This window comes from Melanerpes formicivorus, unplaced genomic scaffold (assembly GCF_026170545.1).
Source record: "Melanerpes formicivorus ecotype bairdi unplaced genomic scaffold, bMelFor1.0.p_v2 SCAF_108, whole genome shotgun sequence".
In the NCBI taxonomy this organism is placed as follows: domain Eukaryota; kingdom Metazoa; phylum Chordata; class Aves; order Piciformes; family Picidae; genus Melanerpes; species Melanerpes formicivorus.
Window position 1 is genome coordinate 1,165,558 of NW_027142460.1, and position 13,722 is coordinate 1,179,279.

The 13,722-nt window shown below is 54.7% G+C and overlaps 1 protein-coding gene across 1 annotated transcript in view; it reads left to right on the forward strand.

Annotated features, from left to right (window-relative positions):
• The window catches only part of CD44 (CD44 molecule (IN blood group)), a 62,413-nt gene extending 54,869 nt beyond the window's left edge, over positions 1-7,544 (forward strand). The window contains exon 22 of the mRNA XM_068166839.1: positions 5,988-7,544. Coding sequence (XP_068022940.1) covers positions 5,988-6,204 — 217 coding nt within the window. The 3' untranslated portion in view covers positions 6,205-7,544. The remainder of the gene's footprint in view (positions 1-5,987) is intronic.
• Positions 7,545-13,722: the final 6,178 nt, after the last annotated feature.

Consider the following 13,722-nt stretch of genomic DNA (forward strand, 5'->3'; position numbering starts at 1 on the left):
CTCCTCCACCTTTGCAGAGCCTCCTTCACCTTTGCAGAGCCTCCTGTGCCCTTGCAGAGCCTCCTGCTCCTTTGCAGAGCCTCCTGTGCCCTTGCAGAGCCTCCTTCACCTTTGCAGAGCCTCCTGTGCCTTTGCAGAGCCTCCTGCTCCTTTGCAGAGCCTCCTCCACCTTTGCAGAGCCTCCTTCACCTTTGCAGAGCCTCCTGTGCCCTTGCAGAGCCTCCTGAACCTTTGCAGAGCCTCCTGTGCCCTTGCAGAGTCTCCTGCTCCTTTGCAGAGCCTCCTGTGCCCTTGCAGAGCCTCCTGCTCCTTTGCAGAGCCTCCTGTGCCTTTGCAGAGCCTCCTGCTCCTTTGCAGAGCCTCCTTCACCTTTGCAGAGCCTCCTGCTCCTTTGTAGAGCCTCCTGCTCCTTTGCAGAGCCTCCTTCACCTTTGCAGAGCCTCCTGCTCCTTTGTAGAGCCTCCTGCTCCTTTGCAGAGCCTCCTTCACCTTTGCAGAGCCTCCTGCTCCTTTGCAGAGCCTCCTTCACCTTTGCAGAGCCTCCTGCTCCTTTGCAGAGCCTCCTGCTCCTTTGCAGAACGTCCTGCTCCTTTGCAGAGCCTCCTGTGCCCTTGCAGAGCCTCCTGTGCCCTTGCAGAGCCTCCTGTGCCTTTGCAGAGCCTCCAGTTTTTCCTTTGCTGTGCCTGTGGAGTTACACACCCTCAGCTTACCAGGCTTACTGATTTACATGTTCTTCAGTCGTGCCTTTACAAGAGGACACTGCCATCCTTTGTTCCCTCCTAAGTCAGCTACCACAGGAGCAGAGCCACACAGGGCCACTATGGTTAGTGAGAGACTGCATTTGGCAAGCAAGGAAGCCACCTGGGAGCTGTTAATGTCTCCCTAGACACTGTCAGTGGGAGGCACAGCTTTTCCTTAGAGCTTGTAGTATTGTATCAGTCAGTGTTGGAAGGGACCACAAGGATCAGCCAGTTCCAACCCCCCTGCCATGGGCAGGGACACCCCACACTAGATCAGCCTGGCCACAGCCTCAGCCAGCCTGGCCTTAAACACCTCCAGGGACAGGGCCCCAACCACCTCCCTGCACAACCCATTCCAGGGCTTCACCACTCTCATGGGGAAGAACTTCCTCCTCCCCTCCAGCCTCAATCTCCCCACCTCCAGCTTCATTCCATTCCCCCTAGTCCTATCACTGCCTGAGATCCTGAGCAGTCCCTCCCCAGCCTTCCTGGAGCCCCCTTCAGATCCTGGAAGGCCACAAGGAGGTCACCTGGGAGCCTTCTCTTCTCCAGACTGAATAGCCCCAGCTCCTTCAGTCTGTCCTCACAGGAGAGGTGCTCCAGCCCTCTGCTCATCCTCCTGGCCCTCCTCTGGACACCTTCCAGCACCTCCAGATCCCTCTTGTCATAGGGGCTCCAGAACTGGAGGCAGGACTCCAGGTGGGGTCTCCCCAGAGCTGAGCAGAGGGGGAGAGCTTCCATGCAACTGAGGGCGGGCTGCAAAGTGCCACCCACCTGTATGAACCCAGGGCTTGGAGCCTGCTGATCTGTGTAAGGGCTGTACCCTGGTGGGCTTCAAGCAAGTTGGGTTTTTTCCTTTCACTTCTGCAAGATCCAGTTGGTAACATGAGTAAGTCAAGAAATCTTTCCTCATCAGCAGGGCAAGAGAGGGGATTCTGCCCCTTGACTCTGCTGAGACCCTACCTCCAACCCTACCTCCAGTTCTGGTGTCTCCAATGTAAGAAGGACACAGAGCTGGTTGAGAGAGTCCAGAGGAGGCCACAAAGATGATCCGTGGGCTGCAGCACCTCTGCTGTGAGGCCAGGCTGAGGGAGCTGGGGCTGTGCAGCCTGGAGAAGAGAAGGCTCCAGGGGTACCTCAGAGCTGCCTTCCAATACCTGAAGGGATCCTACAGGAAGGCTGCAGAGGGATTTTTCCTGAGGGTGTCCAGAGACAGGCCAAGGGGGAATGGTTTGGAGCTGAGGCAGAGCAGGGTCAGACTGGAGCTGAGGAAGAAGTTCTTCAGGATCAGGCTGGGGAGACTCTGGCACAGGCTGCCCAGGGAGGTTGTGGATGCCTCTTTCCTGCCTGGTAGTGTGGAATGCCAGGCTGGATGAGGCTTTGAGCAGCTGAGTCTAGTGCAGAGGCCTCCCTGCCCATGGCAGGAGGTTGGAGGGGATGAGCTCGGAGGTCCCTTCCAGCCTAAGCCATTCTGTGGCTCTGTAGTGCTGCAGATGTGCAGAGAGGCAGCTGTGGTGCAGCCAGCCTCCTGCATGGGGATGTCACCACCTCAAACACTGCAGCAGGGCCAAGAGACAACAGCACAGCTGTGGAGGGTGGATGGGTGCTTGTAGCCAGGTGGGGGTTGGTCTCTTCTCCCAGGCACCCAGCACCAGAACAAGAGGACACAGTCTCAAGCTGTGCCAGGGGAGGTTGAGGCTGGAGGGGAGGAAGAAATTCTTCCCAGCAAGAGAGACTGGCCATTGGGATGTGCTGCCCAGGGAGGTGGTGGAGTCCCCATCCCTGGAGGTGTTTAGGAAGAGCCTGGCTGAGGCACTCGGTGCCATGGTTGAGTTGATCAGATGGTGCTGGGTGAGAGGTTGGACTGGAAGGTCTCCAAGGCCTTTTCCAGCCTGGTTGGTTCTGTATTCTGCATGTACATGATGCAGCACCTGTGTAGCAGCTGGGCAGCAAGCTGAGAAGGTCCCAAGCATTCATCTCTTGAGAGGGTGAGAAGGCTTAGTGGCTTCCTTTGTGCCCTGCTGGCAGTTGCTGTGTTTTCTGACTCCATATCTCCAGGTTCAGTCTCACCCGAGGCGTACGAAAAAGCTGAACTGAGTGCAGGCCTGAGTTTCACAGCAGTCAAAAGCTGGGGCTTGAGGAACTGCCAAAGCAGTCATTCAGGCACAATGCACTCATTTAGGGAGCAAGCTCTTCAAAGCACAGCTTCACAGAGGCACTGCAGCTCGGGAGAGAGCTGGGCTTTGTGTGCCGAGGCGACGCCTGGCCGCGGCAGGGCAGGCAGGGTGTTCAGCACTGTCAATCCACAAAGGGGAAAAGGACCTGGGGGTCCTGGTGGATGACCTTGAACCAGCAAGGTGCTCTTGGGGCCAAGAAGGCCAATGCCATTCTGGGGTGCATTAGAAGGGCTGTGGTGAGTAGGTGGAGAGAAGTTCTCCTCCCCCCCTGCTCTGCCCTGCTGAGGCTGCATCTGGAGCATTGTGTCCAGTTCTGGGCCCCTCAGTTCAAGAAGGACCTCAGGGAGCTGCTTGAGAGAGTCCAGCACAGAGCCACAAAAATGATGGAGTGGAACATCACCCTTACAAGGAGAGCTTGAGGGAGCTGAGGGCTCAGTAGTTGAGAGAGGAAGAGTCTGAGGCTGACCTCATTGCTGGTGATAAAGCTGTGCAGCTGTGTGGGTAGCTTTCCTTTGCTAGCCTGAAGCATAGCCAGGTCACACTGAGCAGTAGGCACCAGTTTTGAGCAGGAGGCTTTTCAAAAGGGGGTGTGCCTTCATTCAGAGCTGCAGAGAGCTGGTGAGGTGGCACTGCATGGAGCACAACCTGAAAAGCACAGCAGCTCCTTCCTACCTTACCTTCATAGGCTCTTCTCCTCCTCTACTCTGCCCTGGTGAGACCCCACCTGGAGCCCATCCAGCTCTGGGCTCTTACAAGAGGGATCTGGAGGTGCTGGAAGGTGTGCAGAGCAGGGCCAGGAGGATGAGCAGAGGGCTGCAGCACCTCTCCTGTGAGGACAGACTGAAGGAGTTGGGGCTGTTCAGTCTGGAGAAGAGAAGGCTCCCAGGTGACCTCCTTGTGGCCTTCCAGGATCTGAAGGGGCCTCCAGGAAGGCTGGGGAGGGACTGCTCAGGATCTCAGGGAGTGATAGGACTAGGGGGAATGGAATGAAGCTGGAGGTGGGGAGATTGAGGCTGGAGGGGAGGAGGAAGTTCTTGCCCATGAGAGTGGTGAAGCCCTGGACTGGGTTGTGCAGGGAGGTGGTTGGGGCCCTGTCCCTGGAGGTGTTTAAGGCCAGGCTGGCTGAGGCTGTGGCCAGGCTGATCTAGTGTGGGGTGTCCCTGCCCATGGCAGGGGGGTTGGAACTGGATGATCCTTGTGGTCCCTTCCAACCCTGACTGATACTATGCCACTATGATACTATGACAGGGATCAGGGAGAAAGTCCAAGAGAGGGCTACAAGGATGCTGAAGGGCCTGGATCACTGCCTGGGGAGGAGAGGCTGAGAGCCCTGGGGTTGTTCAGTCTGGAGAGGAGAAGACTGAGAGGGATCTGATCAATGTCTATCAATATCTGAGGGCTGGGGGTCAGGAGGGAGGGGACAGGGACAGGCTCTGCTCACTGTGCCCTGGGACAGGACAAGGGGCAGTGGATATAAACTCCAGCACAGGAGGTTCCAGCTCAGCATGAGGAGGAACTTCTTCCCTGTGAGGGTCCCAGAGCCCTGGAGCAGGCTGCCCAGAGAGGTTGTGGAGTCTCCTTCTCTGGAGCCTTCCCAGCCCTGTCTGGATGTGTTCCTGTGTGACCTGTGCTGGATTCCATGCTCCTGCTCTGGCAGGGGGTTGGACTCAATGATCTTTGAAGGTCCCTTCCACCCCCTAAGACCCTCTGATCCTGTCTGCAGTAGCAGGAGATACAAATCACCTAGTGAGCTCCTGACAAGCTTTATGCAGACAGTTGTGGATGCTTTCCAAAATCAAATGTGCATGATGGAGAAACTTTACACTCTGCACTCTATAAGCCTGCACTGGCAGCCACAAGTTCTCATTTCCTCACACTGGCAGCCACAAACAGCGTCATTTCCTTGCACTGGCAGCCACAAGTGTCATTTCCAAGCACCTCTTCCTAAATAGTGACTTTCTATTTCTGCCTTATTTCCACTTAAAGAATAGAGTAGAAGAATCAAAGAATGAATAGGGTTGGAAAAGACCTCAGAGATCATCAAGTCCAACCTCTCACCCAACACCTCCTGACAACTAAACCATGGCTCCAAGTGCCACATCCAATCCCCTCTTGAACACCTCCAGGGATGGGGACTCCACCACCTCCCTGGGCAGCACATCCCAAGGGCCAGTCTCTCTGTGAAGAACTTTCTCCTCACCTCCAACCTAAACCTCCCCTGGCACAGCTTGAGACTGTGTCCTCTTGTTCTGGTGCTGCTTGCCTGGGAGAAGAGACCAACCCCCACCTGGCTACAACCTCCCTTCAGGGAGTTGGAGAGAGCAATGAGGTCACCCCTGAGCCTCCTCTTCTCCAGGCTAAGCAACCCCAGCTCCCTCAGCCTCTCCTCACAGGGCTGTGCTCAAGGCCTCTCCCCAGCTTTGTTGCCCTTCTCTGGACACCTTCAAGTCTCTCAATGTCCTTCTGAAACTGAGGGGCCCAGAACTGGACACAGGACTCAAGGGGTGGCCTAACCAGTGCTGAGCACAGGGCACAATGACCTCCCTGCTCCTGCTGGCCACACTCTTCCTGATGCAGGCCAGGATACCCTTGGTCTTCTTGGCCCCCTGGGCACACTGCTGGCTCATGTTCAGGCGGCTGTCAGTCAGCACCCCCAGGTCCCTCTCTGTTTGGCAGCTCTCAGCCACTCTGACCCCAGCCTGTAGCTCTGCCTGGGTTGTTGTGGTCAAAGCTGCAGCACACACTTACTTTCTTTCTTTCTCTCTTTTTTCTCTCTTTCCTTCCTTCCTTCCTTCCTTCCTTCCTTCCTTCCTTCCTTCCTTCCTTCCTTCCTTCCTTCCTTCCTTCCTTCCTTCCTTCCTTCCTTCCTTCCTTCCTTCCTTCCTTCCTTCCTTCCTTCCTTCCTTCCTTCCTTCCTTCCTTCCTTCCTTCCTTCCTTCCTTCCTTCCCTTCTTTCCTTCCTTCCTTCCCTTCTTTCCTTCCTTCCTTCCCTTCTTTCCTTTCTTCCTTCCCTTCTTTCCTTTCTTCCTTCCCTTCTTTCCTTTCTTCCTTTCTTTCTCTTTCCTTCCAGATGTGGTCAGAAGAAGAAGCTGGTGATCAACAATGGGAAAGGGGCAGTGGAGGACAGGAAGACGAGTGGCTTGAATGGAGATGCCAGCACCTCCCAGGAAATGGTGCACCTGGTCCACAAGGAGCAGTCGAACGACCGGACGGGAGCTTGCGATGAATTCCTGACTGTGAATGAGACACAAAACCACCAGGAGCTGGCCATGAAGAGTGGAGTCTAATGGTGCTGAGCTGCCAAGGAAAGCAGAGCTGGGGAGTGCAAAATGACGTGGAACTGGGACAGGAAGTCACAGATGCACTGTGCTACTGATGCCCTTGGAACACAATTGGACACAAGTTTCACTGGGTTTGAATCACTTGTAAACGCTGTCTGGGTTACTCAATTGACCTTTGCTCCCTGAAGCAAGCCCCCAAGTGCTGCATCCAGCCTGCAGTCCTTGTGCCTGCACAGAGGACACTCACTGCCTCCTGGGTGGTAGGAAGGACACAGGCTTGCACCACTCTTCCCCAGGTGGAGTCTTCACTGTGTGGAGCTGTAGAGGTATCCAGGCCGCTCCATCTCACAGGCATCTAAGGCACTATAGCCATGGTACAAGAGGGAGAGAGGAAGAAACACCCAGGGTAAATGTCAAGCCTGAACCAAAAAAGGTTTCCTAGGCAATGTCTAAGCCAGCAGAACCCTTCAGAAATGCCTTGCAGCCAGCAAGGGCAGTGACCACTGTAGCCTAAAAGTGAGATTGTGCAGTGACCAATGGCTTGGGCTGCAGTGAGAGGAACCCAGAACAACAACATTTACTGAGCTCTTCTTCCTCCCCCCTCCCCCCAGTGTCTGTGGGCATGCAGCCAGCTTTCCTGGGAGGTGCTGGCAGGAGCAGACACATCACAGGCTTTCTCACCCCAGCAATCTCCACACTTTCCCTTGAGATTCATTCAGTATCACTGAGGTTGGAAGAGACCTCAGAGGTCGTCGAGTCCAACCTGGCTCCACAGCCCTCATGGTTTTGGGGTGTGGATTGCTCTTCCCCCTCCCTCCTTCCCGGCTGTGCATGGTGTTAACCAGTCTGTCAGGTAGCATGATGAATACAGGAGAATGCCCCCCCAGCTCCATCACACCTGCAATTGGAGAGGAGATGCCAGTATTGTGTCCCTGGAGGAGAGGTCTCTATCTTCTCCTGCTCCATTTGCCTCAGGAGGTGCTGAGCCTAGTGAAACCTTTTGCCCTGGAACTCGGTGGTGTTTTCAAAGGTGCCTTTCTGTGATCCAGCTCACTTCCTCTGGATTCTAGTTCATCCACATCTCCCCATTTCTACTGCAATCTCAGTTTGAATTCCATAGCTTGCTAATTGGTACCAGAAGTTCAGATTCTACAGAGAAAGAACAAAGAAACTGCCAGGAAACTTCCCAGCTATGTAAGATGGTAAAGACAAGGAGCTGCAGCTGCATTGTTATATTGCTTTTGGTTTTGTCCTTCTGTGTCCCTTGTGTAAAGTATTTGTATGAAGCTATGATGCTGTGCATTATATTGATATGGACTGTCAGAAAGAAAAGTTGTTTGCTACCAGCTGTCTTGTGTCATTCTTAAGCAGGATTAGTGGAGCAGAGGGAGAAGGACAGCTTCTGGTTTGGCCACCTTCAAAACACACAGGGAAGAACAAGCCAAGGTAACTGCAAGGAGGGGTTGCTGTGGGATGAGGGATGTCCTGCAGCAGGGTTATGACAGTGTTCCTGTTCACTGCCCAGAGCCACAGAGCCACAGTATCACAGTATCACTTAGGTTGGAAAGGACCTCGAGGATCATCGAGTCCAACCTATCAACACAGACCTCATGACTAGACCATGGCACCAAGTGCCACATCCAATCCCCTCTTGAACACCTCCAGGGACGATGACTCCACCACCTCCCTGGGCAGCACATCCCAATGACCAATGACTCGCTCGGTGAAGAACTTCCTCCTCACCTCGAGTCTAAACCTCCCCTGGCACAGCTTGAGACTGTGTCCCCTTGTACTGGTGCTGCTTGCCTGGGAGAAGAGGCCAACCCCCTCCTGGCTACAACCTCCCTTCAGGGAGTTGTAGAGGGCAATGAGGTCACCCCTGAGCCTCCTCTTCTCCAGGCTAAACAACCCCAGCTCCCTCAGCCTCTCCTCACAGGGCTGTGCTCAAGGCCTCTCCCCAGCTTTGTTGCCCTTCTCTGGACACCTTCAAGTCTCTCAATGTCCTTCTGAAACTGAGGGGCCCAGAACTGGACACAGGACTCAAGGTGTGGCCTAACCAAAGCAGAGTACAGGGGCAGAATGACCTCCCTGCTCCTGCTGGCCACATTCTTCCTGATGCAGGCCAGGATGCCATTGGCCCTCCTGGCCCCCTGGGCACACTGCTGGCTCATGTTCAGGCAGCTGTCAATCAGCACCCCCAGGTCCCTCTCTGGTTGGCAGCTCTCAGCCACTCTGACCCCAGCCTGTAGCACTGCCTGGGGTTGCTGTGGCCAAAGTGCAGCCCCTGGCACTTGGACTTGTTGAATGCCATCCCATTGGACTCTGCCCATCTGTCCAGCCTGGCAAGGTCCCTCTGCAGAGCCCTTCTGCTCTCTCACTGACTAACATCTGCCCCTAACTTGGTGTCATCTGCACATTTGCTGATGACTGACTCGACCCCCTCATCCAGATCATCAATGAAGATATTGAACAGGCTGGGGCCCTCCAGCCAGTTCCTAACCCAGCACAGAGTGTAATGGTCCAAGCCAGGGGCTGACAGCTTAGTCAGCAGTTTGCTGTGGGGGACTGTGTCAAAGGCCTTGCTGAAGTCCAGGCAGACCACATCCACAGCCTGCCCCACATCCACCAGGCAGTCACCTGATCATAGAAGGAGATCAGGTTGGTCAGGCAGGATCTGCCCTTCCTAAATCCATGCTGGCTGGACCTGAGCCCTTGGCCATCCTTCAGGTGCAGTTATTGCCGCCAGGATAATCTGCTCCATCACTTTCCCTGGCACTGAGGTCAGGCTGCCAGGCCTGGAGTTTCCAGGTTCCTCCATCCGACCCTTCTTGTGGATGGGGACCACCTTAGCCAGTTTCCAGTCCTCTGGGACCTCACCTGTGAGCCAGGACTGGAGGAAAATGATGGAGAGTGGCCTAGCCAGCACATCTGCCAGCTCTCTCAGCACCCTAGGATGGATCCCATCCGGCCCCATGGACTTGTGAGTGTCCAAGTGGCTCAGCAGGTCCTGAACTAATTCCTCATGGATTTCTGGGGCATTACACTGCTCCCCGACCCCATCGCCCAGCTCCGGAGGCCACTCCTCCTGAACTCCTCCTGCCTTGCTGTTAAACATTGAGGCAATGAAGGTGTTCAGGACCTCAGCTTTCTCCTCATCCTCAGTCACAGTGCTCCCCTCCAGGTCCACCAGGGAGTGCAGGTTCTTCCTGCCCTTCTTCTTATTGTTAATATATTTGTAACAATACTTTTTATTGTCTTTGACTGAGGTGTTCAGCTTCAGTTCCAGCTGGGCCTTGGCCTCCCTAATTTTATTCCTACATAATCTAACAGCTTCCTTGAACATACCTTGAGAAGCCTTCCCCTCCTTCCAAAGGTGATACAGCCTCTTTTTTCCCCTTAACTCCTCCAGGAGCTGCTTGCTCACCCAGGCCGGTCGCCTTCCCCGCCGGCTTGCCTTACAGCACGTGGGAACCGCCAGTTCCTGTGCCTTCAAGAGCTCCTGGTTGAAGTAGGTCCAACCCTCCTGAACCCCTTGGTTCATGAGGGCTGGTACCCAGGGCACTTTGCAGACAAGTTTCTTACATAGGCTGAAGTTTGCCCTCCTGCAGTCCAAGGTGAAGGTTCTGTTGGTGCTCCTCCCTAGCTCCCTGCGTATTGAACACTTCACTATCTCGTGGTCACTGCACCCTAGGCAGCCTCCCACAATCACATCTCCCACCAGCCCTTCCCTATTGGAGCACAGCAGGTCAAGCAGAGCCTGGCCCCTGGTAGGCTCGCTTAACAGCTGTGTCAGGAAGCAGTCCTCCATTCGCTCCAGGAATCTTCTGGACTGCCTCCTCCCTGCTGAATTAAGTTCCCAGCAGATATCTGGGAGGTTGAAGTCACCAACAAGGACAAGATCTGATGATCTTGAGACGGCCTCCAGCTGCTTGTAGAACACTTCATCAGCCTCTTCATCCTGGTTGGGTGGTCTGTAACAGATTCCAATCAGGATGTCAGACTTGTTAGGCTGCCCTCTGATTTTGACCCACAGGCTCTCAATCCCTCATCTTCCACCTCAAGTTGTGTGGCAGAGAGTGACTCCCTAATATACAGAGCCACCCCTCCTCCTCTTCTCCCTCGCCTGTCCCTCCTAAAGAGCCTGTAACCCCCCATTGTAGCACTCCAATCGTGGGTGCTGTCCCACCAAGTTTCTGAGATGGTGACTACATCATAGTCGCCCTGATGGATCAGGACCTCCAACTCCTCTTGCTTGTTGCCCAGGCTGCGTGCATTGGTGTACATGCATCGCAGCTGGGTTCCTGACTTCTCAACTGACCCTACCTTGTGCCCTACTCTTACCTCTGCAGAGGGACCGATTGCCTCACCCACCCCCTTCAGACCTCCAGAGATCACCCAGTTCACTGCCCAGAGCCACAGAATCACCTCCAGAGATCACCCAGTTCACTGCCCAGAGCCACAGAGCCACAGTATCACCTCCAGAGATCATAGAAGTACAGAAATGATAAGGTTGGGAGAATCCAGAGCAGCTCCCTGCCAGAGCAGGGTCACCCAGGGCAGGACACCCAGGAACGCAGCCAGATGGGTTTTGAGTGTCTCCAGAGAAGGAGGCTCCACAAGCTCTCTGGGCAGCCTGCTCCAGGGCACTGCCACACAGTCTTTGAAACTGTTCCTCTGAAAAAGGTTATCTGTTCTCCTGCAGCAGTGTGGGGGCCATGGACAGTGGCACTGAGTGCACCCTCAGCAGGGTTGCTGATGACACCAAGCTGTGTGGGGCAGCAGGCAGCTGGAGGGAAGGGATCCATCCAGAGGGAGCTGGACAGGCTGCAGAGGTGGGCACAAGCCAGCCTCAGGAGGTTCAACAAGACCAAGGGCAGGGTCCTGCAGCTGGGTGGAGGCAATCCCAGGCACAAATGCAGGCTGGGCAGGGACTGGCTGGAAAGCAGCACTGAGGAGAGAGCCTTGGGGGTGCTGGGGGAGGAGAAGCTCACCAGGAGCTCTCAGTGTGCACTTGCAGCCCAGAAAGCCAACCAGATCCTGGGCTGCAGGAGGAGAAGTGTGGCCAGCAGGGCAAGGGAGGTGATTCTCCCCCTCTGCTCAGCCCTGGGGAGACCCCACCTGGAGTTCTGCCTCCAGTTCTGGAGCCCCTATGGCAAGAGGGATCTGGAGGTGCTGGAAGGTGTGCAGAGAAGGGCCAGGAGGATGAGCAGAGGGCTGGAGCACCTCTCCTGTGAGGACAGACTGAAGGAGTTGGGGCTGTTCAGTCTGGAGAAGAGAAGGCTCCCAGGTGACCTCATTGTGGCCTTCCAGGATCTGAAGGGGGCTCCAGGAAGGCTGGGGAGGGACTGCTCAGGATCTCAGGCAGTGATAGGACTAGGGGGAATGGAATGAAGCTGGAGGTGGGGAGATTGAGGCTGGAGGGGAGGAGGAAGTTCTTGCCCATGAGAGTGGTGAAGCCCTGGAAGGGGTTGTGCAGGGAGGTGGTTGGGGCCCTGTCCCTGGAGGTGTTTAAGGCCAGGCTGGCTGAGGCTGTGGCCAGGCTGATCTAGTGTGGGGTGTCCCTGCCCATGGCAGGGGGGTTGGAACTGGCTGATCCTTGTGGTCCCTTCCAACCCTGACTGATTCTATACTATGGGCATTCAGCTGGCTAAATGTGAGTGCTAGCAGGCACCACTGTGCTGGAACAGGAGGCACAGGACTGCTGGTTGTGTTCCTGAGTGACTCACAGCCTTCCAGCCTTCCCCCATGTGTTCCAACATGCTGTTCAATGCCCTGTTGTCTGCAGGCAGATCTCCTCAGGGTGAGCAAAAGCTCTGAGGATGAGGTGTGCTTTGAGAGTACAGGGGAGATGCTTTGTGCCTTCATGTATGCCAGCACGTTTCCTCTGTGAACAGCCCCAAAGCTCAAAACAAGCTGGAGCTAACAGGCTCAAGGTGATTTACAGCACCAGTACCAGTGATCCACCCTCAAACTCCCCACTCCTTTCATGAACTTGAATGCAGGGCTGTGTGGAGGGAAGTTTGTTGACTCTCTGCACTGATTTTTGTTTAATTACTCGAATGTTCCTAAGGAAGTTTCTCTGTTTGTCATTGTGAACCAAAAAGAGCTGCTGAAGGCTTTACTGAAACTGGCCCTAGGCACTCACAGACTCATAGAATCAGTAAGGTTGGGAAAGACCTCAGAGATCATCAAGTCCAACCTCTTACCCAACACCATCTGACCAACTAAACCATAGCTCCAAGTGCCACATCCAATCCCCTCTTGAACACCTCCAGGGATGGGGACTCCACCACCTCCCTGGGCAGCACATCCCAATGGCCAATCTCTCTTTCTATGAAGAACTTTCTCCTCACCTCCAGCCTAAACCTCCCTTGGCACAGCTTGAGACTGTGTCCTCTTGTTCTGGCCCTGGGTGCCTGGGAGAAGAGACCAACCCCCACCTGGCTCCAGCCTCCCTGCAGGGAATTGGAGAGAGCAAGAAGGTCTCCCCTGAGCCTCCTCTTCTCCAGGCTAAGCAACCCCAGCTCCCTCAGCCTCTCCTCACAGGGCTGTGCTCAAAGCCTCTCCCCAGCCTTGTTGCCCTTCTCTGGACACCTTCAAGTCTCTCAATGTCCTTCTTAAACTGAGGGGCCCAGAACTGGACACAGGACTCAAGGTGTGGCCTAACCAGTGCCATGTACAGGGGCAGAATGACCTCCCTGCTCCTGCTGGCCACACTGTTCCTGATGCAGGCCAGGATGCCATTGGCCCTCTTGGCCACCTGGGCACACTGCTGGCTCATGTTCAGGCAGCTGTCAATCAGCACCCCCAGGTCCTTTTCTCTACTAATTTCACTAAGGATGGATGCTTCCAGTGACAGCTGTCCCTCTCTTTAAGTCCCACTTAAATGCTAAAGGAGATACTTTATGATCTCTAAAAAAGTGGGGGGGGGGCGGGGGGGAAGGAAAGTTAAAAAAGGGGGGAAAGGGGAAAAAAGGGGGTAAGGGAAAAAGGGGGGGAGGGAAAAAAAAGAGGAAAAAAGAAAAGGGGGGAAAAAAGGAGAAGGGGGGAAGGAAAAGAAGCAAAGGGGGGAAGGAAAAAAGAAAGAAAAAAGGGGAAAAAAGATAAAATCCATAGAAAGAGGAGAAATAAAGAAAAGGGTGGGGGGAAGAAAATAAAAAGCACAAAGGTGTACAACAGGAAAAGTCTGTGGCCTGCTCTTCACCTGCCATTCACTGCAGATGTTTACTGAAGCAATCTGCAGCTCCTCCCTCATCTAATGATCTCTGAGGTTTCTTCCAAGCTTAGTGATACTGAATACTAAAGCTCAGCAGCTACCCTTGCTGCAGCAGTTGAACAGCAGCGACAGCACTGAGTGTTGTAACCTCCTGTGTGCGGCTGGGGAGATGCTGAAGTTCTCTCCACAGAGGCAGTGCCAACGTTTGGTCTCTGCTGATGCTTGCCAGTCTCTGCAGTGTGATCAAGGTGTGCCTAAGTGCCACGGCAGTTTCCAGACCAGCTGGCCCTTCCATGTCTGTGATATAG